The sequence below is a fragment of the Perna viridis genome, chromosome 7 (genome assembly GCF_037379345.1).
Source record: "Perna viridis isolate PV_CMFRI_1.1 ecotype Kerala chromosome 7, ASM3737934v1, whole genome shotgun sequence".
Classification (NCBI taxonomy): Eukaryota; Metazoa; Mollusca; class Bivalvia; order Mytilida; family Mytilidae; genus Perna; species Perna viridis.
This window is the reverse complement of record NC_142451.1, coordinates 48,028,952-48,056,931: the sequence shown is the minus strand read 5'-3', so window position 1 is coordinate 48,056,931 and position 27,980 is coordinate 48,028,952. Positions and strand designations below refer to the sequence as shown.

Here is a 27,980-nt window from a genome sequence, read left to right as displayed (position 1 = left end):
AAAACGATCTTAAACATTTTCGTCATTTATGAAATTCTTTCGTAAATGGCAAAAATGACAAACGCTAGCTAAATCACTATCTAAGTAGGTATTGATTATTTATTATGGCATTCTGTTGATTCAAATTGTCATTCACTGATTCATTTTTAAGTTGCAGCACCACTTAAAATCTATCTGCCATTATGAAGATCATATCCTACCCAGAGCCACAGACATTCAGGTTTCCACATTACTCAAAATTCTCCAAATTCACTGGTCGTTCCATTTGTTTCTAGTTAGTCGGCTCAGCTGTAATCTATTGGGTACCACCAGCAGGATCAGGGAAAACAATGGTGTCCCCTGGGGCACCCCTGCAGTTTCGCAAAGTTATTTTGACCAAGAAAGCATTCATTTCTCCTGTTATTGTCAAGGCTTTAAATAACAAAAATTTGTCCAGACTTGGAACCAAAAAAAAATCTGGAAATTCAGAGATCGACCTACGGAATACTATGCGCACGTAGAATCAACATGCCATGCTTTTTGTGTGCCATACATAAAATATTAGTGCCAATGGCGCATGGGCGTGGTCTTGAATGAACACAGCCACAGAACTGACAGGCATGTCTGGTAAAAATGCCTTTGGTCCTGAATTGTTTTAATTGTTGATTTTTTCAAAAATTGTAGATCAATGTATTTCGAGTATTTTTACAATGAATTGTAATTTAGAAATTTAATTCAATAAAGTTGTAGGAAAACTTCTTTACCAGTTGATTTTTCTTTAGTTTTTTAACAATTTTTTGTTGAATTGGGCCTTGTTCTTCTTTCCTTAATGGCAGATATGACATTATGCAGAAATATACATTTTGTAGGCCGCAAGGACAACAGTTCCAAGATTGTACCTGTAGTTTTCTCATTTTACAGATGCAGAACACAAGAGAAGAACTTTTAAAGGTTGTAGGACAGGGAGATTTGCAAAGTTTTGTATCATTTTTAAAGAAAGTAAGTATAGATTTGATGTTGGGTAATTAAATAAAGAAGAAGAAAAATCCATATTAAAGTTTCCAAAATACTGAAAAATTTCCTCTGTGGAAACTACTGTAGATATAGATGAGCACCCCCCTTTAAAGGCCAATGTGGATCTTTCAACACTTTTGTACAGCTAGCCATATAGAGATTTACTGTTCTTTCTGAACCATGTAACACTGAGATTTACTGTCAAGTCCTTTCTGAACCATCCAACACTGAGATTTACTGTCAAGTCCTTTCTGAACCATGTAACACTGAGATTTACTGTCCTTTCTGAACCATGTAACACTGAGATTTACTGTCAAGTCCTTTCTGAACCATGTAACACTGAGATTGACTGTCAAGTCTTTTCTGAACCATCCAACACTGAGATTTACTGTCAAGTCCTTTCTGAACCATGTAACACTGAGATTTACTGTCCTTTCTGAACCATATAACACTGAGATTTACTGTCAAGTCCTTTCTGAACCATGTAACACTGAGATTGACTGTCAAGTCTTTTCTGAACCATGTAACACTGAGATTTACTGTCAAGTCCTTTCTGAACCATGTAACACTGACATTTACTGTCAAGTCCTTTCTCAACCATGTAACACTGACATTTTTCTTTGATATTGGTAATATAGAGTATGAAACTGTCAATGGATATCACAGATTACAAATGTGTGCAGTTGCCTAATGATAAAAATATAAAGAACCGTCAACCAAAATTTCAATTTCTCCACTCTTTACAGTGGAATCTCTCATGTCCTCCTCTTTGACTCAACCAAAGTAAAAACTGAGATAAAATTGCTCCATATCAATAATTTAAAATATTTTTGTCTGTCCATTACTGAAGTGTTCTTTAACAGCTAGAACCAATTATTGTTATTTGGTATTTTTTAAATGGTGACTCCACTGTGGAGAGCAGAGAAGTTAAAATATGTGTTTAAAGTAGGATGTGTACATGTACATGTGAGAAAATCAACATGAACTCAAAAACATTTTAATCACTGATAAACTATATGTACATCTGAAATATTCTTATTTTCATGTCACAGAGTAAGTCAGATGGCCATGATCTACAGGAAGTTTTAAGCTGCTGTAGTAAACCTCAGCTAGATAACTTATGGGAGGATACACAACAAAAATGTGCCACGACATTCATGAGTCTAGAGATAGGTGATGATGAACAGATGCAGGAGGTATTACATGAACTTATTATACGGAATGTTAGTGTTCTCCCCAGCAACATCTACAAAAAATTGTTCAAAACATGGGTCCTGTTGGGCCTGTCTGGTTCAAGAAGTTTACATGTAAAGACTGCCCAAAAGCTTTCTTGCTTAAATTTGCTCTTTTGGCTTTCAACCAAAGTATGTTTCTTGTACAGCATTTTACATTGAACTAAAAAGCAACAAATGTATTTAGAAGAAGCAGTAGGACAATAAAGAATCAGCCTTATTAAGAAATCTCTAACTCATTACGTTTATACATTTTATGATCTTCATTCAACTAAACTGAATTCTTGTTGAGCTACAATTTTGATTTTGGTCTGACTTTGTTCATGCACCTGACCAACAAAAATGGTAAAATTACATTAATTTAAAGGTATTCACAGCTTTTTTTATGTCATATTCTAAGACCATGACTGAAGTTACCAAGGTCACCATAGAATTTATGAATATTCTCACACTTAGTTCTTGTGCTGCCAGACACAAAAATTGTATTTTTTTATCATGTCATTAGCATGAAATGCCCATTATTATGATTTTAACATGTCCATCATGGCAACCATTTTATACTAGAAACTTTTAGTTACAAGTAGTTAAATATTAATTGTTAGATATGTCGTTACAGGAACTGGACAAGATATTAGAAGTTTTAGAAGGAGTTGTAAGCCTAGCCTCAGCCACCATTAGTCAAGAGGAGATCCATGTTCCTGTTTCTCTGTACTCTACTGCTCTAGTTCTTAATGGTAAAACTTGATTGTGTTTCCTAAAGATTAAAAACTTTAATAGATATGTTAGTTTGAAGTCTCTGTCCTGTAAAGATAAAGTGTCAGTTTATTCCGTCCCTTTTGTTGCACATACCATGTTGTAATGCTGGTTGTCTGGCTAGCTTTCTTTTCCTATGTTGTACTGTAGCTGAAGAAAATTGAGGGATTTTAAACATGAATTAATATATCTTGTTGAGTTTTTTTTTTTTTTTTTGGTTTTTCATTGAAATCCTATTATTATAGTTATTGTCTTTTAAAACATAGTGGAAGCCTATGCTCAGTTATCCTCAACCTATTTATTCAAATATTTCCTCAGGTTTAATGATGCCATTACCCGAGAAAGCTGACAAGTTGAAGAACATGATGGCTCACTTGTTTGAAGACTGGTGGCAGAAAGAACTCCATGGCGGGGATGAGTTGATGTTGAATACTCTGACATACCTCTTACAGAGAAGTCTATATACTCAGAAAGTTAGTTAAATGCCTGTTTGTAAAATTGTAATTTGTCTTTTAATAACCCAATATTGCAGAATGATTTCATGTTGGAAATGTAGAGTATTCTGTCTAATCAGTTTTATTAGAGGTTTTTGTTGTATCTTAAAGTCTTTGCAGTCTAAATTTCAGACAACAAGCCCCTACCCTTAATCTGAAAAGAATTTTATACAGGATACATTGGCTTGGAAACAAAATTTCTGCTAGCCCGCAACAATTTTTACTAGCATGGGCTGGTTTGCTGGCCCTAATTCCCAAGACTATCTTATTTTAAAGGTCTGAAGTTCCACAAGTTAGTCAAAGTAACATGTAATGAAACTTAAATTGGGTAGAAATACATTAGCACTACATCCACATGCATCATTTTGTTCTTAAAACAGGATACAGACATACCAAATAGAAAAAATTAAGGTTTTACATGTCCGTCTGCTTGGTTTCTTCTTTGCATTCTTCTATGTATTTTGAATATTAATAAGTGTACATTTTCTCATTTCTTACTTTTATCACATTTTCTTTCAATAAGTTTCTAGAATAAAGTTCTCTGACTCGTAAACTACTATGAATTGATCAAAAGTGTAATATCTGCCATGAGATGTAACACCACAACCAACCAATCAATCAATCTGTTGACAGCTATGGACTTTTTGCCAGTAATTATGTTCTCTGTCATCTTGGTTATTGTCAACCTAAGCAAACCTTCAAAAATTAAAAACTGGATAAATTAAATCTTATTCAGTCACTACATTGTACATATATGTCTTACTAACAGTGTATCAAGTAAATGTACACCCCTGTGGATTACCTGTTTATTTTTTATCTAGACATGGGTTTTCTTAATGTCTTTTTTAAACCTCAGATGATTGATGTAAAAAGAGTCTGGACAGTCCATGAAGCTCTTAGTGAAGTAAATATGGCGAATGAAAGCAGTGAAAATCTGAAGAATTTGCTGAAACAGTGTACATATAACGTTGCATTTCTGAAATGTCCAGAGGTAATGCATTAATTTGTTCTGTCGAAGTTACCTGACCATGAAGACATATGAAACAGGAATGGCTTTCCTAAAAAAAAAACCTTGAGGTTGTTTTCCAACCCTTTATACCGAATAAAAAAATATGTCCCAACAAGAAAATGTCTTTTCTAGAGTAAATAAAACAAATTAAGAAACCAATGAGATATCCCTGTCAGACTAAATTATATAATTCCAGTATTATTTTTTTTTTAATCTTGCAATAGTGGGTGGTATCCCTGCCTTCTGCGCAGGGTTCAATTCTACGTTGAATCAAACCAATGACTTTATAATTGGTAGTCACTGCCTCTCCACCAAGCATGCTGTATCTAAGGGGATAGAGGGACAACTGGTTGGCTCAGTATCAGATATTGTGTCCAGGTCAGGTAGCACACCATCCTGTAATCTGTTGTTTCTATGAGCCAGCACATTAAGAATTCGGTTCAGCAGAGTATGTTTGTTTAGTTAATTGTTCTCATCCTGAAATGCAAAACAATCTGCCATAAGAAATTAAACCATAATCAATCTATCATTATGTTGTTTTTTTTTTTATATCAGATAGAATACAGCTTATATTTATATGTACTGTTTACATTTTGTTACAGGGCTGTAAATTTTTGTCCTATATTTTGACCCTAGAGGTTGCGCTTACCAAGAGACTTCATACCACAATTAAGAACCATCTACCAACAGTTTCAAGGTTTGTTGTAAACATAACATCTGAGTTGAAATTCTCATTAAAACAAAATTAATGGTTCTAGGGAAAATTTTCTCAAATAAAACCATCATGAATTTTAACAGGTTTAAAATCCACCTTCAGAATAATGATAAACAAAAATATAGTAATTATGCTTGTCTAAACTAAAATTCTTTGGACTCAGAGTTTGGTTGACAAGTTTTGTTGAATGTTTTGTTAAAAACTATTTCTTCAAGTGTCAGAGAGAAAAATTTCTTATTTTCCCCACAGAATAGGTATCATTAGGTAGTTATTTTTCAACATATTCAGTGTAATGTATCTATACTCATAAAGTGTCTTTAAGTATTGGTTTTGTGTTTAACTGAAATGGAATAAAAATTTGTGCCTTTTGAGATATTTTTAGATATCATGTATGTCTATTGAGATATTTTTAGATATCATGTCTATTGAGTTATTTTTAGATATCATGTCTATTGAGTTATTTTTAGATATCATGTCTATTGAGTTACTTTCTATTATGCTGTTTTTTCCAGATCATTCTTATCAAAGTATGGAGATATTTACTTTAGAGCCTGGCAAAACTCTACAGGAGAAGTTTTGGATGTAAGTCTATATCTTATTATCAATAAATTTCAAAATTAAAGAAAAAGAATTGTACATTGTAAAGCTAAGTTGCCTGAAAATTTTGTGTTGCCAAAGAGGAATAGAGCACAATCATGGTTTTTTTTAGGGCTATGAAAAAAAGATTAATATAAAGGGATATTTGCCTCATAAATGGTCTAAGAACCAAGAAATATATTTTGAATGTCCTGATGGCTATTAAATAAGACAAAACTGCATGTATGTCAGGATATTATTTTTTTCATCTTAATGCACAGTAGAGTTCTAAGAGAATTACATAGAAACCTGTGTAAACCAAACAACTTACATAGAAACCTGTGTAAACCAAACAACTTACATAGAAACCTGTATAAACCAAACAACTTACATAGAAACCTGTGTAAACCAAACAACTTCTAGACTTAAGTACTTCTCTGTCTAAGAATTGGGCAAAATGGATATAGGGCGTGGCACATGAAAGGAAAGAAGGCAGAGATTTTATTGCATTAACCAATTAATTATACCTGATTACCACCAGAAATAACCATCAAAGTGTTTGTAAAATTTGCCTTATTAATATATTGATAGGACAAATTCAGTTAAAATGCACTATGGAAAAATGGCAGGAACAATTTCTTGCAATCTTTCCTTATATAAGCGATCAAAAAATATCTACGTAAATAGCTTTTTGGTTGTTTTCTAGATGTACTGAATATATTAAGACTAAAATGACTAAATATGGGAAAATGATGTGCCTCCCATAGCCTGATTCTTACACAGAATGATACTTAATATTGGTTTGGTTTATGCAGGTGTTCAGTTTAGAAGGTTGACTGTTTTGATAAATCTTCCTCTGATCTTAACTTGGTCTTTATTTCTTCCACAGTGTATTAGTTATAGTGGCTTACAATATTTGCATTTAAAAATAAAGAATCAAAATTTATAATACTTTCATTTAGGAAAGGTCTGAGAACAACAAAAAATAGTTTTGAATGGCCTAGGGTTTATATACATGTAACACTATAAAATGTTTTATAGAAACTAGAGACTGGCTGTATTCAGGACCTGATGTTTAATGCTGTACACACAAGGAAACCATTGTGTCAAAGTCTGAGAAAGGTACTGATATATACATATGTCTCTTAAAATACTTCATACATTGTACATGGAGTTAGAATGAAGAACGTGAAGTGTCTTTGTCTAATACTGTAGATACATGTTCATAATTTTTCGGGGTTCATCATAATTTTTTAAAATCAAAACTGTTTTTATTGAGTGTAATTTTCTTTGGTTTAACATAGAGAAAATGTTATTAAAATGATAGTTAATTTCTCATTAGGGTATGAATGTTGTTGATAATTTTTATCCATTAAATGAATTAAGTTTATTTTAAAAAAAATCTGTTTTTACAGTACTCATTGGCTGTAATAGAAAATATTGAATTTTTTTAGTCTTTTTTCCATAATACATAGTTAAATACAGGGGTAAAAGGTATTGAAATCTTGTATTGAAAGTGAGGCAAAGAAATGGCAGGTGGTCAGTGTTCACTTAGATACCTTGTTGAAATACTTGACAAATTAATTTGCTTTCTCACAGCTGAATAAGGCATCAAAATCAAACTATCTTTTAATGACCAAGATTTGAACCAAATTATGTGTCTATTAAAATACATTGCATATGTATAATTGATGATTAACTCTTTGTACAGCACAGCCCTTATATTTTTTCTTGCAGATTTTATCCTGTATACATAAACACAAGAAGCAGAAAGGAGTAGAGGACATGTTGTTACGACTGTATGGTCCTATATTATGGCGATCATTAAAGGTATTCATTAACTAATCCAGTTATGATGGAACATTTTGATGAAGTATTAAAGATTAAACCATTCATTCAGTGTTCTAGCATTTTTTTCAAAATTTTGGGTTTCCACTGGGTAACTCTAAATGTAGGTTAACTATCTAACACTTATAATTAGCTTTCCCAACTTAACAAATTATATCCAAAATTCAAGTGTTCTACTTGCCAAAGGGAAATTAGAACTTAATAAACAACATTCTCACACCAAAATTTGCCCGAGGTGACGGGAAAGTGGTTTGCTAGAACACTAATCCATCAGTAACTAGTACATTAAATCAAGAATGCTTCAATGAATTAAAACAATAATTTGGTAGAATATTTTACTAGATATTATACCTACATTCAACAGTGGGGTGATTTATTGACATTACTTTGTTCATCAGTCATTCTTTCTTTCTTTCTGACATTCTGTCCTTCACTACTATCTTGACTCCCAATGGATAGATCAATTTTGAATTTGACATGTCACTTTGTATACATGTAGATAGGATAACCTAGGTTTACCTTCTAAAATTTTAAAGTGGGAGATCTCCCTCTCGAAATGTTCTCAAAGCGGGAGATCTTCCTCTAGAAATGTTCTCAAAGCAGGAGATTTAACATGTTTCTGTTTTCGTGAAATGAACTGGAGTAATTTATTACGATTCAAATAAGACAGGAGAAAATTCTGTGAATGGAGCAAACCTCCTGCTTTGGCACTGTATGTAACATATGTTGACTTTCTTATGGAATATAGGGCAAGTTAACACCTATAAGCATACCTTGTGACAAATTGACTCATTTGTAGTGTTGGAAAGATTTAGGGGGAAACTAACTTGAAATTTTATACATATAAATTAGATCTTTCAAGTGTTACATTTATTATACCATTACTTGCATAGTGGGGGGTGTATATAGTGATAGGGGTGTCAGTCTGTCCATTCATACTTCCTTCATTCCTTCCTTCTGTTATGCAGAGAGGCCCCATCTCTTATTCGTTACTCCACCAATACCACTGAATGGAATTGAATTAAACTGTCTTGGAAACTTTATTACATGTTCCCATTGTGCACCTCTTATTTTAGATTTTTATCCAATTCAAGATAAAGGTCAAAAGATGCATGACGGGGTATCAAGTTAGTGAGCATTGCTTACAGTTTTTGATATGACTGTAATGTTCAAATCTCGAAAGAGTAAATTAAAAATATGATGCTGTGTACCATTTGCAATTATTTAAAAAGGCAGAAAATGCTGCTTTATTGAAAGTACAAAGCAAAAAGCACCAAGACAGAGATAGGTTAATCAATTTTTATTCCTTCACAGGTAGCCAGTCCATTGGTTAGAGTGAATGCTGTAGCTATTCTAATGGACATCTTCCCATTACAAGACCCAGAATCTAAAAATGAAGAAACAGACAACCTAATGCAGAAACAGTTTGACATTTTACAGGTACAAATGTATTTTAAAAAAAACATTTACGAAAACCATGATGCTGAACAGTTACATGTACTACATTCTGAAAAAAAATCTTCAGTTTCTGTAACTTCATGGTATTCAAGAAACTTCAATTAGAATTAGAAGACTAACAAGTATTTTATTAACATATTCCTGTAAAAATAAGATTATTAAGTTTTTTTTAACCCCCCTCTATAGGAAAGATGGGTATACTGTTTTACCTGTGTCCTAACCCATTTGTAACATATTTCTCTGCAACAACTTGTTACAGCCATTTTATATTTTGTTACAATCTTTATATAGGTGTGCCATGTCTTGGGATTTGATTTTGGCTTACAACAACTTCCTGCTTAAAGACTTTAACTTTCAATTGACATTATTCTATAGTTGGAGGTGTGGGGGTATCACTACTAAGTGGACATTGGCTCGCATATGTTTTGATGTTCTTTTACTTTAATCAGGATTTTACTAGAAGACCCTGTACCAATGGTAAGGATCACAGCTGTAGCTCATGTCAGATTTTTGTAAAGACTTGAGTGGTCTATAAATATATTTCTGTGAATGTAAAACATATTTTGTTTTTAGACTCTACTAGAAGATCCTGTACCTATGGTACGGAGTACTGCTGTAGCTGGTGTATTCAGGATTCTATCGACGTACTGGGAGATGATACCAGCAGATGTCATACAGTCCCTGATTTCTAAGATTATACTGGAACTTGTCTGGGATGCTTCTTCTGCAGATGTCAGGGAGAATGTGATCAAAGTTTGTACTGAGGAATTTTTAGTCTGTCGTTTGCTTTTGTTTTTTTTTAACAATTTCTACTTCATAGATTTGTTAAAATTTTCAGCAATATCTTTAGCACTGTGAGATTTATATAAAAAAAAAATAATCAATTTAAGTTGATTAATTTAAAATGATGTTTGGCTTTCCATTTGTTAGTAAAGTTAAATTTGAAAATAGAAGGAAAGGTGAGACAATGCTGCAAAGCTTCACATCTAAACAAATAATTGACAGAATAGCCAGAAGAATCCATTTAGTATATACCCAATTTCCTAGTTTAGTTAAATATAGCTTAAAAAGGTTTGTTCTCTTTTTAGGGTTTAATACTTCTCCTTGACAACCCACTTTGTCATCCAGTGTTGAAACCCATTTTACCAGAGCTGAAAAATTTTGTCCATGACTCAGCTGAAAAAGTCAGGATAGCTATGTTGGATATGTTACTAAAGGTCAAAGGTCTTAGATCAATTAGGGTAAGTCAAAGGTTCTTGACCTTGAAGTTATATGATTGGCACAATGTTAAAGACACATACAGACAAAAATTTATAGTGAAATCAATGTTACTGTGTGGTTTATGCTTTAAAAACCTGTCTTCAAAATACTAAACAAAATATCATTATGTAGTCAATTCTATGTAAAATTAACCTGTACCTGTGACTATTAATTTGCTGTACATCTATATGAGTATTGAAAAATAGCAAATATGGGATATGGTATTTTATATCTGAATGTAAAAGTGAGGGGGCTGATGTTGTTGTATTGTGATTCCCCTTTGTACAGACGACTATGAATGAACTATTATTTGGAGTTACTAGTTTTCATGACTTTTTGTGTGTCTATCAAATCATTTATACCACTTCACATGCTTAAAGAGGTGTAAAATTTTCATAGGAAACTTTTGGTGCTCAATGAAATCCATAAGCTAATGACATTTTCACAAAGTATGAAACTTCAGAATAAAACATGATCACCAAGAAGCAAACATGTACATGTTAATTACAAAAAATAAAAAAAGAAATTAAGTAAATTACAATCACAATAATTCAAGTTGTGTTATGACAGTATTAAATTTCTGCAAAGTTGAAAAATATGAATTACAATTTTGACAAAAGTGACAAAAATCACAGAACTAAACGCATTAACTTCTGAAAAAACAGTATGGATATGTCCCTCATTTGATACCCCTATTCATCAAGTGGATGATATATTAGAATCACCTAGTTTGTCCATCAGTCTATTTAAAGATTTAATAGTAAATTGATATATATAGGGCTACACATGTATGATAAAATTTCTCATGAATCATTTCATTTTGAATTAATTTGACAGTTCTGGAACATAGTCCCTGTGGAGCACCTGTTAGCGAGACTGGAGATAGATACGCCACCTATCTGTAGAAGGATTATGAAACTTTTGTTCTCCAGCTTTGTCCCAACAGATAAACCGGCTGACATACAGATACAGAGATGTGTCACATTGATACAGACTAACATTGGAGCAGCTAGACAGTTCTACAGTAAAGCTCATAACTATATGAATGTGCAGGACACAGGTGAGGCTAAAATAATGAGGTTTTTTTTATGAAACCTAGGGATTCAAATTAGTAGTGATCTTATGTCCTGGTCCTTCAGTCCTTTTCACTGACACTTTATTTAGAAATTTTCAAGTAGATCATTGGTTTCAAATATGGAAAAGTCCAGGACCATCCACTCTCAACCGTAAATTTAAGCCCCTGCTTGGCATACAATTTGTAGCTTCCATTTACAGGTTGATTTTGTTACTTCTTCCTTAATTATATGCATGTAAGTTGAGTGCTTATTTTCCTTAGTTGGTTAAACTTCCACTTACTGTGCTAAGGAACTTTGGGATTTCAGCGTGCAATGTTACGATTTTTGGTGAGTGCAGCCTGCTGTTCTATATATTCTTCCTCGGTGTCATACAAAATGAGACTGGAAGACAAGTTTTACTGTACAAAAGATTTTGTTTTTGTATTGCATTCTTATAATAATGATCGATAGATTACACTCCATGCCAGTTAATTATTTTTAAAAGATTGTAGTCAATACTGGGCAAAGGGGAACAACCCAAAGAAATATTGCAACTCTGAAAATTCATTAATTGGTATTTGTCATTAAATTTTTAGTGGGCTACGTTACACTGCTCTGTAGATGTATTCTTCAATGTATGAAGGCTGAGATAAAGAAGAATGGCCTGAAGGACAGTAATATTGACGAGAGTGCTGACAGTGACGAAGATCGTGATCAAAGTCAGGTAAGAAACAACATACATAACCTAGTAATACATGTACATGTAGTCAAGTGTGCTAATCTTTATTTGCACATACACACACATCTATAAAGCAAAATAAAGTACTAACAAAATTAATACATACCATTTTGATAAAGAGTTTGTAAAAGTTTAAAATAACCTCTCAGGATGTGTAAGATAAGTTTAAGCCATTGACTTAAAATAGGATCCTTCATACATATTGTGTTCATCCCTTCAGTATTTTATATGAACTTTCTTTGATTTAGCCATTTTGTGAATTTCTTGTTGTAGCCAGTCAACTGGTACAACATTTTGATAACCAAAAGTCTGAAATATGAGCAAGAGGTAGCATTATTGATTAAATTTATATATCTTATTATAACTTGCCCATAGTCACTTAAATCTACGAAATTCACTTGGGAAATGGCAAACTCTACATGTTTTAGACATTGCATAGTAATCATTCATTTTTTAATATAAAAAAACTTTTCACATTTTTCTTCATGAAATTCTGTCTTTTCACAGGTTGAAGTGTCTGAAGATGAACTTTCAATACACAACACAACACTAATGACAGGAATTCTAGAGACTATTGTGTTATTGTGGAACTCAATATCTTCTGAGTTAGATAAGGTATGAAATAAAATCTTTCTCTGCAAAACACTGATTATCCTGTTTCTCCAGTCAAGCCAGTCTGGAATATGAATTGCCAAAAAATAAGAAAACAATCAGGAAACAGAATTGTGATCAGGTGACTTGTGTTTCCATGGAAGAGCGTCTTTAAAGTTTAAGGGTAAAAAAGAAACTATACCGACTGCGTCAGAAAAACAACAGATGGTAATGTTTTTGCAGAAAAACATATCAAGAATAATTTGAGATCAGGATTTATCCTGTTCCTTAAATTCTTCTGGTGGGAAATTTTAATTTTTAACTTTTTGGTAGGACTATGCATTGCATTAGAGCTAAGATAAGGAAGACTTTGATATTATTTGCTGATCAAATGTTCCCATTCTGAAATGTCTGCCATAGGACATTTACCCATAATCACTCTATATATGACATGATAGGAGATGATATTTGGCAAAAAGAAAGCTCGTACATAATAAAAATTACAACAAAAACCACTCGTTATTTTACAGTATTTCTTGAAATGAAATTTAGATGAGTACACACATGCAAAATTGTTTCACATGAATTTCACAAAATTTTCTCCAGAATCAAGTAAAAAAAATTGTGATTAAATTCATATGAAATTTGGGTGAGTCATGTGAATTTACATTTAGTTTATGTTGAATGAATTTCACATTAAAGTCATGTAAATTTCATGTGAGATTAACATTAAAACTTGTTAAGATTGATTCACATGATTTTGCATGAACAATAAAATACCTGTGTAGAGGGTTACTTGACAAATGATTGAAAAGGTGATAAGACAACTACTATAGAAGCCTAACATCATGTATTTCTTCAGAATATTATGTTATTTTGTATTATAGGCATGTAACAAGGAGTTATTATTAGGACTACAGCAGAAATTTATGATGGCATTGCCAGAAATGTTCAAAGCATTCAATGTAAGTAAAGAACATTGTGTGTGTTTCTGTTATTTTTTGTCAATATTAATGGAGTTTTCTGTAGGGTTTTATCCTTTAACGTTTGATATTATTGATCTGTTACTGTGTCATTTAATTATACAGAGCTTAATGTATTTGAAGCTTTACATGTGATTAGATATAAACTATTTACTAGCAATGCAAGTCTAAATTTCCAGGCACAGATAATTTAATGTACAACAAAGGTGTAAATTTTCAAATGAAAAAAAATTCAATTGTTTAGCAATCAGTAAACTGCACAGGAACAATTGTTGTTTTAATTTAAAGTTAAAATCCCACTGAAAATTTCCACTGAAAACTTGAATGTTCTAATGAAATATTTGAATTTAAAACTTACAAACTAATGCCTGTGAATTAAAGGATTACCAGTGTTACTGTGCATTGCATCTTTTGATAAGAAACTGAATTTATATTGAAAAAAGGTATGTTACCTAGATAAACACGATGTTTGACCTTATTTAACAGGACCCCCACATTATGACAGCACTTATCATGTTGGCAGGAAACCTTCCTTCTAAATCTGTTCCTAGTGTCAGGTCAGTTTTAATACGGTGTTGACATTAATGTCAGAATACTTTTAACATTTGTTTTATAGTTAATACAAAGTTATTATTTGCAGTGCTCTATCATAATTTGTTACAAGAATTTGTCATTTTGTCTTTTCCACAGTAGAGATACACACACACACACAATACTGTTAAGTAGGTAAATAACAACTTCCTGGTTCACTTTGTGTCCCGCCACTAGAGTATAGACTCTGCTATACAGGATGTGAAAAATTCACAGGACATGAGCACCACTCATTACAAATCTGCAAAGCTGTTAACGATGAACTGTAGTAATTTGCATAAAGGAATGGGGTTTAGAACTGAGTGTGGCAGAGATTTTAACCTTTGAAATAGTAATTATGCCCTCTGCATAGGAAGATTGGAATTTCACCTCTGACTGGTAACAGGAAATGAGAATTCTAGAACCCTGTATATGTTATGTACATTATTTATCTGATTATATAATTAAAAAGTACAATACTGAAACAAAATTAAGTTTGATTACTTTTGCTGCAACATCATAAACCAGTGTTAAGTTTAAAATGCTTTTTCTTTTTGTTTGCAGTCGAAGCTGTTTGTCTAAGCTGCGCAACTTAGGAGAAAACAACAGAACAGAGGATTATGGGTGTTTTTTGGAAGCCATGTGTAACTGGGGTAAAATTGGAGATGTGTTTGAAATGGTGGATGAGTGGATTAAAGCCTCCATGCCTAAAACTGCAAGAAATATCTTGGCTTCCTATGCTTCAGTAAGTTTAATGTTTACAAGATTTCACAAATTAGACATTTAATAACCTTTCTTTAAATAATGGCTATGAATATACAGTAAATTTTAGTTTTTATGAGATTATGACCTGATTACATCAAATAAGATGTAAAATGTTTATATTACAGACTGTAAAGAGAACTACGAGAAAGAGTGTTGGATTTGTTGACCCACAATCGCCACGTCCCCAGCTTGGTCTAGAATATATCTCTTACTTGATACAACATGGGACGTGTCAGGCTATTATACTATCTAACCATAGAGACAATGTTGTGGAGTTGATAGCTACACTACAGGATGTAAGGGTGAGTTTTAGAATATAAATTAGGGTACATATCTTTGGTTAATACATTAAAATTGTTTTATTACAGGGATAAAAATTAGCAGTTGCCCAGTAGCTCATTGCTACTAGATTTTGAGCTGGGCTACCAAACTTTTAGGTAAAATTTAGTTGAACATATAGCAATATTAAAAAATAGTATGTGCTGGGCTACCAGCTTGTATTTCTTAATCTTTACCCCAGTATTATAGTGGGAGGTGTATAGTGAACACGATGTTTGTCTGTCCACACCTTTTTTATTGCTGTACTCTATGCTTCTATGTACTACAACCACTTGATACATGTATTTTGTCTGAAGCTTTATACATGTAGGTACACCATATTGTGTGTTTTGATTTAAGATTGAAGCAGCATCAACCTCATGTTTGATAGCTTTGTTTATATTTTGACCATACAGTTTCTGGGTTGGGGGTTGGGAAAGTGTTGGTATTTTTTATCAACCTTTGCTCACAGTTTTTGACATTTTGTGTATATTTTCATCACGTTTTTTTACAATTTCATATAAATTGAAGGTTTAATACTGTAAAGTCTTAGCATGGTTCTTGTGAAATTCACTGTCTTGGTTTACTCTACTGAAAACAGATTGATGTATTCTACATCTATATCTGTCATATATATATATATCCTTTGCTCACAGTTATCATAACCCACTACACAAAGTGGCAAGGTATTATGTGACACCCTCCAAATAGTTTTGTGCCTGTCTGTCTCTGCACTGATGGTTTCCAGATGTAAAAGACATTTTCAAACTTTGTATTTAGCTATTGAGTATCATTGTCATAAAATACTGTTCAAGTTGGAATTTTATTGATCAGATTATTTACACACGTAGTTATAGCCATTATAAGTTATTTTTACCCCAATAATATATTTTTTTGTAACATGACAGTGTATCATTTAATGTTCCATTAGATGCCTTATTTTTCATTGTTCTCTATTCCTGTTTTCAGAAGTGTATAGAAGGAAGAATGACCAACAGAATACCTACAGAGGGAGATGATTTCTCAGATGACCTTCTTGTTGAGTGTTTTACCATGTATCTTAAACTGGTCATCCTTCTCCATGATGATGTTAGTATTTTATCCTCCAACTGCAAACTGCATTTAAAAAAATTACATAATTAACAATTATTTACGTAAATAATGGAATTATTTTTATACTCATAGTCATTTTCATAATACTGTAAATTCAGAAACTATTGTGTGCATTAAAAAAATACAGGGATGTGATTTTTCCACAGACTTGTGGATTTCTCCTTTATAAATCTGTTTTTTGCTGTTACTATTTTCTATTTTACTGTTTATTTACTTCTGATTTTGCCAATAAGTTTCAGGAAAATACAGTATTAATCAGCATCAATTTAATAAGTTCCCAAAATATACACAATGGCACTTCAGTGTTATAAAAGGAACAAGATATCAAAAAGATATCTGAAACATGGATAGAATTGTTTTCATATTTTTCATAAGTTTAGGTTTATTTTTTGCATTGTGTAAGATAAAATCATACAAACCTTTTTTTCTTCACATTTCAGGGTGACAACAATGCTATTCCTAAGATAGACCAGGTAATAGCTTGGGCTGATGCCCACCTTCTCTCTATATTAGAATCACGGGAAAACCAGTCTAGGCCTCAAACTCCTGGATCCAGTCTGGGTATGAATGCAGCTAATACCACACAGTCACAGAATGTCACACAAGGAGTTTTAGGAAGGACCTTGTATAATGTTCCGGACTCTACAATGATGTGGTCTGGTAGTGGGTCACGGAAACGCTCCATCGGCAAGGCCACTACCCATGCTATTAACTTAGCATCAAATGCTGCACAGGTAAACACCAAAAATAATTTTAATCTATTTCACTGGATATCATTTTTATACCACTATCTCCTGACTACAATGATGTGGTCAGGTAGTGGGTCACCAAAACTCTCCATTGGCAAAGCTACAATGTACTGCCCATGCTATTAACTTAGCATCAAATGCTGTACAGTTGTATACGATAAAAATGTTACTATTCCACCAGATATCATTACAATACCACTTTCCTCTGACCCAATCTCTTCTATAACTGCCACCTGATGTGAAAAACTTTACAAGGCATTAATACTACTCATTAAAATTCTTCTAAGCTGTTTCTGTTGTACAGTACTAAGTAGCAAGAACAAGGTGTGGCAGATGTGTTAAAGCTTTGAAAAAGCGATTATACATTCTGCACAGGTAAATGCTACTGACTTTACTGTTCTGGGGCTGGGTTGTGGGTCATGGAATCCTTCCAATGGTTAGGCTAATGCTCATTCTATGAACTTTTGAACAAGTGTGTTTTCAAAAGCTTGCTTGTCTGAGAAATTTTAGTTTTAGTATTCTTGTTTTTGCTTTATATGAATCATTATTATACTCCCATTCAATGAGTGGGAGGAATATTGGGAATCAATATCTTGTCTTTCTGTCTGTTTTTTCAGCTCCCAATGGATGCAATGGATGCATTGATATCAAGTTTGGTTTGTTCTTTTATATAGATAGGATGTATGTTGTAAGTAATTTTGGTTGCTAGCAGAAATCTACTTTCTGTAGGACTGGACGAATTTATTTCAGATGTGAAATATTGAAATTAATTACACAAGGAACATTAAAAAATTCACTGCTATCTATGATTTGTTAACATATTACATTGTCTTTTGTAGAATCTTTTGAATGTATGTAGTAATGTTTTCCTGATTGGGATTGCTGATGGAGATTTTGCAGTCCAAGTATCAAATTTCTGTACGGAGTGTTTACAAGCAGGTATAATTATTTTTTTCTATTTTTTTTTATACCCTTGCAGTCAGTTATACAAAAATTATTATGTTTAAAATTGATCCTAAGTTTTGATGTTTCAGTGTTATCTCTCATTGTTCTCCCAAAATTATTGTTCTCTCAAACAATTTGATCAATTTTGCACATTTTGAAATCAAATCAACAGCTGTTTCATGATATTTGAGAATGTATTGATCCTCATGTTGATAAATTTGTTTGTCATTACATATACATTTAAATTACATCAGCTCAATCCATCTTTTACACATTGCTGTTGATTATGAAATATAGGTCAAATACAGAAGTGTACCTTCAGCCCAACAATTTCAGTTTACATGTATCAAGATGCCTGAGCTGTCTTTGGTATATACATTTATAAGGACATCCACACTTTCTTTGGCACATATCCCAATTATGGAACTTACTATGGAGCCAGCATTGACATAATTTTAGTTTGCAACAATAAACTGACTTGTATTTTCTCTGCATCCCCACCCCAAAATAATATAAGGCTAAAAAAAATGCTGGGTTCTCAGGCACTAACACATCTTTAAAAACCCTCCAGCATCTTCAATTTTTATTACGGTAAAATGCAGAAATTTTATATCCGTTCTGGAAATTTTCATATCCAGTCAGGAATCGACTTTTAATTAGTTACTGAGTCATCTGCAGAAAAGTAAAAAGTATGATGCAAATTAGGCTGTTATTTAACATTGATCATTAAAAACGAAACTTTGTCTTGTGGCAGAGAGATGGCTTTTATTTGTAGTCACATCTCATATTCCAGTAAAGTTTTAATGCCATGGAGTATTTTATTTAACTTCTCAACATCCTGTGCATTTACAGAATTGTTCAATTTGATGAAATTTCTTGAAAAAAAATGGAAAAGCTTCCCTCCCTTATCAATTTTTTCAAAAAGTGGCCTGAGAACCTAGGCATTTTTTTTTGTATAGCCTAAATAAAAAATTAAAGGTAAATATTTATATAAGATGGTATAAGAAATAAATGTCATTACAGTACAAGCCTTGGGTAATGACTCCCCATGTGGACTCATCAGGCCTGATTTTCGTCTTCTTTAAAATTGAATTCTGCTTTTCATATCTTGTTTTACTGCACAATTTTTTTAACCTATGTTTACTTATAATTTCAGCAATTTCCACTTTTTTATTGGCTTTTTTAAAGTCACGTCAGACTCCTCCAGTGTCATGAGCTTCAAACACAAATGTATGACATATTATGGGTGTAAAATTTTGAGAATTTTTTTAAGCAAAAAGGTATTAAAAAAATTTGACCAATTATGATATTGGCAGATTCTAAGTGGTGCACTAAGTACTTAAGCTCACAGTAAATATTTTACGGAATTTATTTTGGCATTATCAGACATGGTGCTAATTAAGGAGTATTTTAGCAGCTGCTAAAATATGTCGAAATTAGCAGATAAAATATGCCTAAATTAGCAGCTAAAATATGTCGAAATTAGCACCCCGCGAAAATGACCTACTTTGTGGTACTATATTTATCACTTCAGATTTTTGTCCTTCAGATTCTTCATTTAAACTGATACCAGAGATAATGAGATGTTTCTATCAAGTGACTGAGTTTATCTTGCTAAGTCATCACTCCACTGATACCAATGGTAATAGTCACCATGGTAACCTTATTCCTAGCTTTGTTGGTAAAGCTTTAGTTTCCTTGGCAACACATGTCAACAAGAAAAAAGAACATGGAGTCAAGGTATCTTAATTTTAATTAAGAAAAAAAAACATAATAGCGAAATAATCATGAAAGGTGTTCCTTGTTGTAAATACATGTATATAAGGTGAAATACACAATGTATGAAAAGCTTTAAGATCAAGGAGAAATTTGATAAGTTTTGAAGATCAAGGCTTGTTAGTACAGAGCTTATTAGGGTTTAATGTGATAATTTGGTGCATTCTGTCAGATATAATCATTTTAAGATGATTTATTCAATACAATAAATGATAACATTAACATTAACATTGAAATGATAATTGTTATGCCTTAGGAAAATGCCATCAAGTTTATATTGTTTTGTATTTAAAACTAAAATCTTTAATAAGAAACCGACTATTCATCATCAAGAAAACCCCATGGAGATGATCATGGCATAGGTATCAGACTAATGACTACTTTCTACTTATGCTACTTTGTATTTTTTTTTTGTATTTGCATTACTTTGTATATAAGTATGATAAAATGCTCAATTACTTAAAAGCAAAAAAAGAGAAATTATATTAACTAGTTAATTTGGTTCCTTTAATCCAAATTTGTTTTGTCTTCCATTCTATTTGTGTGACCTTTGTTCTTTCTTTAAGGTGCTGAACTCAATCAAAGTATCTGTATCAGAGATATTGGCTTCAGTATATAGAAGTCCTGTGGTAGATCATATGATTATTAAAGAACTTAGTGCCACACTTGTAGCAGCTGTCTTGGCTGAACTGTCAACCTACAGCAGAAATGTAAGTAGTCAGAGGAAGGTGAAAGGTTAAGGGTTAAGAGATCAAATGGCTGTCTTGGTTGAACTCTCAACCTACAGCAGACATGTAAGTAGTCAGAAGGTTGAAGGTTAAGAGTCAAGAGGTCAAATGACTCTTGACTGAGCTCTCAACTTACAGCAGAAATGTAAGCTAATTGAGGAATCAGATCTGAATTATGAAAATGCTTTGAGTATCAATTTCTGGATCGTAACTGAAAAGATTGTAATGCACCACAGGACTGTTACCCCCCATAAAAACCGTAATTTTTTTTCTAGATCATTTTAAAAGCATATTAGATTCATGTAAGAAACCACATGGAAACCAAATTTTACATATGTTTACAAACAAACCTTGTAACTTCTTGGATGATTCCGATGACATCCATTTAATTTACCGCTGATTCAAGTCAGGTGATTGTTGTTGTGGACGCCACACCTTCCTTGTAAATAGATCGTTTTTTTAGGAAGAATTGCTATGGCCAATACATTGAGCTTTGTTTTAAAGCTTCGTTTTAACAGAACACAGTGTAGGTAGAGGGTAATCAATGGAACCAAGGTTATAGCGGTAACATGGGACCAGTTTAGACAGGTTCTGGACTTTAACATTGGAACAGATTAGACAGATACTTGGTTTACAAATGTTCAAAGTACATTTGAACAAAACAAGACTTAAAAAGTGTCTGATTTTGACAGGTTTTGGGACTTTTTTTCAAGGTTCAGTTACGACAGCTTTCACTGTATTTGAAAACAATATGTCACAATTATTTTACACAAAATTATTGATTATCATGTCCATTCTTTCTTTCAGATGGATCTTGATGAAGTTGGAAACAACTTTTCTGCATTACCCCCAATGTCTGCCTGGATGTGTGATATTGTGTACAGGAAGTCTTTTATTTCAAGGTAACTGGGTTACTTCTTGTGTACACTCCAATGTATGGATTAATTTTAAAATTTGGTATTTTGTTTAACTTAGATATAGGGCATAAATTGAAAGTGATTTTTGTTGCTGTTTTATATGAGCTTGGTATAACTAGTATGACAGCACATTTTTTTAATTGTATGTCTTTTTTTGAAATAATTTATTGCAACTTTAAATACACATGTATAAAATATTTGATATTGCATGACAAATTTTGGTTTAAAAGATTTTTTTCTTTTGATCAAGTTATGTGTCAATAAGATACTGTTAAATAATCACAAAATCATTAAACATTCAAGTGTAAGTGTTTTAAAGAATGTCAACTGACATAATTCACCTGACATTGCATTTCATGAAACTTAAAATTAATTTGTTTTTTCTTCATTTTATTTGCAGGAACTTTCTGACAGAACTTTGTAGCTGTGTAGAATCTGGAGCAGTCACTGATATCCACAATCTGCATGCAGCCTCCCATCTCCTGGCTACAGTTGTTAAATGTAAGGGAAATAAATTGATATTATTGGACCACAAAAACACCATTATTTCCCCCCACCCCCCAATTACAATGTTGATGATGGTATATAGTGATGATAGAGGTGTCTGTTCATCCTTCTTAACATTACACAGGGGGATCCATGTCTTGTCTATTACTCCTCCTATACTAATGAATGGAATTTAATGAAACTTTCACAGGATCTCTATTACATGTTCCCATTGTGTACTTCTATTATATATTTTGATTAGATACAATCTTAGAGCTTTGCATATGCTATAGAATAACATGGACTTTGTCATTTGTGAATATATATTGGGGATGTGGGGATGTGGTGGGACCCATTTTTTTATCCCTTTCTCCTATACCACTGAATGGAATTGAAAATTTCACAGAATCTTTTTTACTTGTTTGCATCATGCTATTTTAAATTTTGTCAGAATCAATATGGAGGTCAATAGAAGCATGTTAAAAAAACAAGTTACTGAGCTCACAGTTTTTCTATAGTTTCCTAGCTTCATGTTTACATGGAAATATTTTGTCTTCCTTCATCAGTGTTAATAATGGAAGAAAATTCTATAAACAGAGAAAATTACTTTAAAATGCTACAGAATATTAACTACATATGTTTTCAGTATTGGTTTAAAAAAAATACAACTCTGTCCATATATATTGTTGTCCATACTTGTGGGGTTTTTTTTGTATTAATTGGAAAACATTCTGAAAAACTTGGTTGATGAGTCATTACTCTTTGTTTGATATCTTGTGTTTTTTTATTATTTGGTTGTTATATATTATACTTCTTAGGTGGCAATGTGATATGTACTATAGTCGGCGTCACATAAATAACATACTGTTAAAATTTGAATAAAAATATTTTCTACGACTTTATTGACACCAACCGTCGTTTAAATTGTCTTAAATGACTTGCTCATTCGTTTAGCCAAACGGCTTCACCCTAAACATTGAATCGTTAAATTACGGTCAGATTTTAATTCTAGGTGCCAATATTTACATTTTAAAAAGTCGGCCATGTTTACAGTGATCGGGTTCCTAGGAGATGTTGTTTACGTTTAAATGGTTTGTCCAAAAACCGAAGAACCCAGAATGCACTTCGGCGTTATTCGGATATCTCGGATTTATTTTACACGAACAACGTAAAATAACGAGAAGTTGATCAAGCAGACGATTGTCACCGGAGTTCGACGGGAACTTACGAACTTCGTTTGTAAACAAATCGTCCCGTAAAAACCAACATGGCGGATATTAGTATGGGATTTTCCCGTAAGGATTTGTTACGCATGATTTAAGCTAATAAGCGACTTGTTTTTGAGAAGCTGTTTGGCTAAACGAATGAGCAAGTCATTTAAGACAATTTAAACGACGGTTGGTGTCAATAAAGTCGTAGAAAATATTTTTATTCAAATTTTAACAGTATGTTATTTATGTGACGCCGAGTATAGTGGAGTTAAGAGGCAATGTGATACGTAAATTACCATTGTAAATGGTGGTTGTGTGATTATGATACACAGTCAATAAAACCTGCTTGTTTAAAAAAAAATGTTCTACTGAGTCATTCCACTAATAAATATAAAAATACCAATGATATAGATATTGCATATTCCAGTACAGTGAATTCATCTGACTAACACATTCTTCTGAAAAATTTACTGTACTTATGGTTTCGACAGAATATGGTGCCTTATCATCAAGTACCATACAAAATAATGAAAAATAAAAAGAGTTATTACAGAAGTGTTTTCCTTTACAGATTCTCCAAATTATGAACAAATTTTGACTGTATAGAGTATCTATGGTATTAAATCTCTTCATAGAAACTATGCTAAAAATCTCAAAATTCATGATTTTTACAAATAATTTTTGTAAACACTCCACTGTGTAAAGGAGGGAAGGAAGGAAGGATGGACACCCCTATCACTATTAACCCCTGCTTAGAAAGGGGGTGATTAATTGAATAGTAATGTGGTATTCAACTTTCGCCTGTTATGAAACCTTTAAATTTGTGCAAATTACATATTTTATTTTACATTTGTATATAATGCTTTATGGGGAAACTTGACATTTCTCAGCTAAAATTATTCCTCCCTGCCCTTTACTTTTATTCTGAAGTTGGCATATTTAAGGTGTTAGAAGTATCCATATGTAATAAAAAGTATCTTAATATAGCCGAACAGTGGGAATTATTTTACCTTTTCTTTAAACTACTAGTGAATTCTTAAACACAACTAAAATTGAGCCATACTACACCCATACTACACCCATACTTCAGTATTGTTACTTTACCACTAGATTGTCTAAGATTAATAGGATAATTAAATGGAAAGAGTGAATTACCAAAATATGATCACGAGGGCCAAGGAATGCAGAGATTTAACAAGTGTGTGCTGACTTGTCAAGTTCTGTGCATGAGTTATCTTAATGCGTTCTGGCACAAGTGATTATATTTAAGTTATTTGCTAATAACCAATTAACTATCCTATTCATTATATAGATTTCCTCCCTTGTTTTTGCTATTTTCAACATTAAGTTCAGATTTGTAAATGACAGATTGATATACACATTGTGATGTTTTGTGACGTTTTGGTGGGAAAAAGTCTGAGGGGGAAATTATCAAATTTATTTTACAATGTGAATTAGCGAAAACTTTTACACTGGGAACATTTGGTAAATCACGTAAATCACTGCTATCTTTATGATAAAATGCTTTTAACCTCATGTCACTACAGGCAAGCCAACATTATCTGGAACAAAAGATTGCTGGACCAACATCCACAAACAATTACATAAACTGAAGCATCAAGAACCAGACCAGCTTGAAGGGGGTCCAGAAGAGTAAGTCCTTGGACTGTCATGGGGGGAAGGGGTAGAATTTATACTCTTCGGTGGCTTCGGAAGGGGGCCCTATAATTAAGTCATAGTCTGCAAATTTGCTTTGTACATTTTTTTTTAAACAGTCAGCCTACGAGTTGGGCATTCCATCTACCATAAATACTGTACTAATGTTCTTTATAAATAAGATTATTATTGCAAAAATAAGCTATTGTTACAGACAGATTTGCCAGACAATTATGAACAGTTGTAAGTTTTTGTATACTTTCTTAACAACCTATAATCTTTGTATATTTATGGTAATACCAACAATAGTACTATTTAAGGTTTGAAAAATAATTAATTAATTCAAAACAGTTAAATTTAATTCTATTATGCTCTTTTTAGAAAGATGATAATTTGTTTATTGATTTGGTTTATTTTATTTGATCAGGTTTAATGTTTCCTAAATTTTCCCTTCTTTAGTAGGGTGGGAGTTGTATAGAAATCATTGTGGTTGGTTTTGTTGTGGGTAAGGATACTTAAATTTTCCCTTCTTTAGTAGGGTGGGAGTTGTATAGAAATCATTGTTGTCGCTTTTGTTGTGGGTAAGGATACTTAAATTTTCCCTTCTTTAGTAGGGTGGGAGTTGTATAGAATTAATTGTTGTCGGTTTTGTTGTGGGTAAGGATACCTAAATTTTCCCTTCTTTAGTAGGGTGGGAGTTGTATAGAAATCATTGTTGTCGCTTTTGTTATAGGTAAGGATACTTAAATTTTCCCTTCTTTAGTAGGGTGGGAGTTGTATAGAATTCATTGTTGTCGGTTTTGTTGTGGGTAAGGATACCTAAATTTTCCCTTCGTAAGTAGGGTGGGAGTTGTATAGAAATCATTGTTGTCGGTTTTGTTGTGGGTAAGGATACCTAAATTTTCCCTTCGTAAGTAGGGTGGGAATTGTATAGAATTGTATAGAAATCACTGTTGTCGGTTTTTTTGTGGGTAAGGATACCTGAAAGTCAATATTTTCATAAATGTTTGATGTACAAACGTTACAATGGCTTCCTAAAACCATAGTTGAAATCTGTTGTTAGTTGTGTAAGGAAATTGACAATTCGAGCTTTAAGCCACTTTAATGAATACAAAAGTACCAACTATATACCAGTAGATATTGCAAATTTTAGTATGCTAAACATATGAATTCTTCTGACTAATAGAAAAAGATATAGTGAAACACAACAAATGCACCATCGTATAACCTTTATATAAATAGTAAATACAGAAAACACCAAGTGTAAACACACCTTCAAGTAAGCTAAGAATAAGGCCCTGACAACAAAATCCATGATAACAGAACGATGACACTCCTTCAAAACAAAATCCATGGTAACAGAACGATGACACTCCTTCAAAACAAAATCCATGGTAACAGAACGATGACACTCCTTCAAAACAAAATCCATGGTAACAGAACGATGACACTCCTTCAAAACAAAATCCATGGTAACAGAACGATGACACTCCTTCAAAACAAAATAAACAATCAAATGATGTCACGACATTAATGAACAACATTATTAACATTAAGACATTTGTCTCAGAAATTTACTTGGATTTTCGACTGAAAATTGTGCCTTATTACATCATGACCTTGTATAATACAAATAAAAAACAAAAAAAGATGTATTCTTAAGATTCTGTAAAGTACAATTTTGACTGTAAATGGTGTCTATGAATTGTAAATCTCTTCTTAGCAACTGTTTTGAAAATCCCAAAATTCATGATTTTACAGATAATTTTCAAACGGTCAAAATTACAGCTAGTCAAAATAGAATAAACAACTCTAAAGTTGTCTCCATTGTTTGTTCTGTTTCTGGCTATGAAGTGGGTGTGTAGCACAAACATAACTATTTAATGATATTTTGTCTCCTTTGTATTCACCTTTGCCTACAGACTGCATTTTAAAGGAAAGGAACTTCACCAAAGGACAAAGGTATTAAATTTGATGGCTAAAAAGGCTGTATCATTTAACACATACAAAATGTTACTACTTTTCTTTTTTAGAGATGGTTTGAAGCAGTTGGAACTGAAGCTGGCATTAGTTTGTGGTGGGAGACCTGAATATTAATTGTATGTGTTATAGCTGGTGTTAAAGTAACTGGCTCAAACCCCCCAAAAAATATCAACTTCATGTAGAAATTATTATTGAGTTATTGACAGTTCTTGAGAACCTTAAAGGCAATATTTTTTATTGTTTGTTTTGTGTAAACCCATTATTACAGAAAAGATATGTTTAAATAAAACATTAAATTATTTATATGTACATCTATTTTAAAAAGAGCATAACTTTATATTATGTCAGACTTATACAAGTTGGTTTATTTTGTGTCGTTGGTAAAGTTTGAATTTGATATATCCAACCCACTCACTGGTTTGAAGGGTTTACTATATCTATCATTTTTTTTTTTTCCATTTGCCTCGAGAAAACTCAAATAAACATTTTGCCCTTTTCTCAGCTTCCCTCATGCAGACTTATTTGTATAAAAAAAAACTGAGAAATGAATTTTTACGAATTAAAAAAATGTGAAGCCATTATTTTTAAGTATTTATATCTAATTTATGTTTGCATTATAAATTGTTTTTGCTGTTATCTACCATTTTGTCTCTCCTCAGTTTCCAGTCTTATAAGATAAGGCCTTTATTTATTATATATTATCTCCATGGTCTTGTAGTAGTGGCTTTCCTTGAGTGTCCATATCTTACTTTGAAATTGAGATATACAGCTGTTTATCCAAGCACTCAAAACAAAACTTACCTAACCATCAATGATGTAAGTAGATTTGGCTTATAGTAAATAGGTGTATGAACCCAGAATCTTTTTTTTTCTCTTTGTACAGAGAGACTGTAATAGACATGATTTGTTTCCAATTTGAATTGGAAATCCAATTTTTTAAATATCAATTTTACTCCTTTGCTTCTTTTTTAACTCGATATTTACTTCCGATTTGGTCAATTACATGTACCAATTTTTTTATGTATTTTTGCTATAAATATAAATTTATTAAGCAATG

General features: G+C 32.4%; 1 protein-coding gene across 2 annotated transcripts in view; it reads left to right on the top strand.

Annotated features, from left to right (window-relative positions):
* The window catches only part of LOC148613052 (condensin-2 complex subunit G2-like), a 30,367-nt gene extending 2,387 nt beyond the window's left edge, over positions 1-27,980 (top strand). For both annotated transcript variants that reach the window (XM_088595053.1, XM_088595052.1), the window contains exons 2-29: positions 901-978; positions 2,046-2,189; positions 2,842-2,959; positions 3,297-3,451; positions 4,329-4,463; positions 5,084-5,178; positions 5,709-5,778; positions 6,814-6,894; positions 7,510-7,602; positions 8,935-9,060; positions 9,652-9,831; positions 10,167-10,319; positions 11,176-11,398; positions 11,990-12,117; positions 12,640-12,747; positions 13,611-13,688; positions 14,193-14,263; positions 14,841-15,021; positions 15,167-15,343; positions 16,329-16,448; positions 16,913-17,206; positions 18,061-18,160; positions 19,716-19,906; positions 20,509-20,652; positions 21,478-21,572; positions 21,988-22,088; positions 24,832-24,937; positions 26,974-27,980. In XM_088595053.1, coding sequence (XP_088451179.1) covers positions 901-978; positions 2,046-2,189; positions 2,842-2,959; positions 3,297-3,451; positions 4,329-4,463; positions 5,084-5,178; positions 5,709-5,778; positions 6,814-6,894; positions 7,510-7,602; positions 8,935-9,060; positions 9,652-9,831; positions 10,167-10,319; positions 11,176-11,398; positions 11,990-12,117; positions 12,640-12,747; positions 13,611-13,688; positions 14,193-14,263; positions 14,841-15,021; positions 15,167-15,343; positions 16,329-16,448; positions 16,913-17,206; positions 18,061-18,160; positions 19,716-19,906; positions 20,509-20,652; positions 21,478-21,572; positions 21,988-22,088; positions 24,832-24,937; positions 26,974-27,037 — 3,609 coding nt within the window. In that variant the 3' untranslated portion in view covers positions 27,038-27,980. The remainder of the gene's footprint in view (positions 1-900; positions 979-2,045; positions 2,190-2,841; positions 2,960-3,296; positions 3,452-4,328; positions 4,464-5,083; positions 5,179-5,708; positions 5,779-6,813; positions 6,895-7,509; positions 7,603-8,934; positions 9,061-9,651; positions 9,832-10,166; positions 10,320-11,175; positions 11,399-11,989; positions 12,118-12,639; positions 12,748-13,610; positions 13,689-14,192; positions 14,264-14,840; positions 15,022-15,166; positions 15,344-16,328; positions 16,449-16,912; positions 17,207-18,060; positions 18,161-19,715; positions 19,907-20,508; positions 20,653-21,477; positions 21,573-21,987; positions 22,089-24,831; positions 24,938-26,973) is intronic.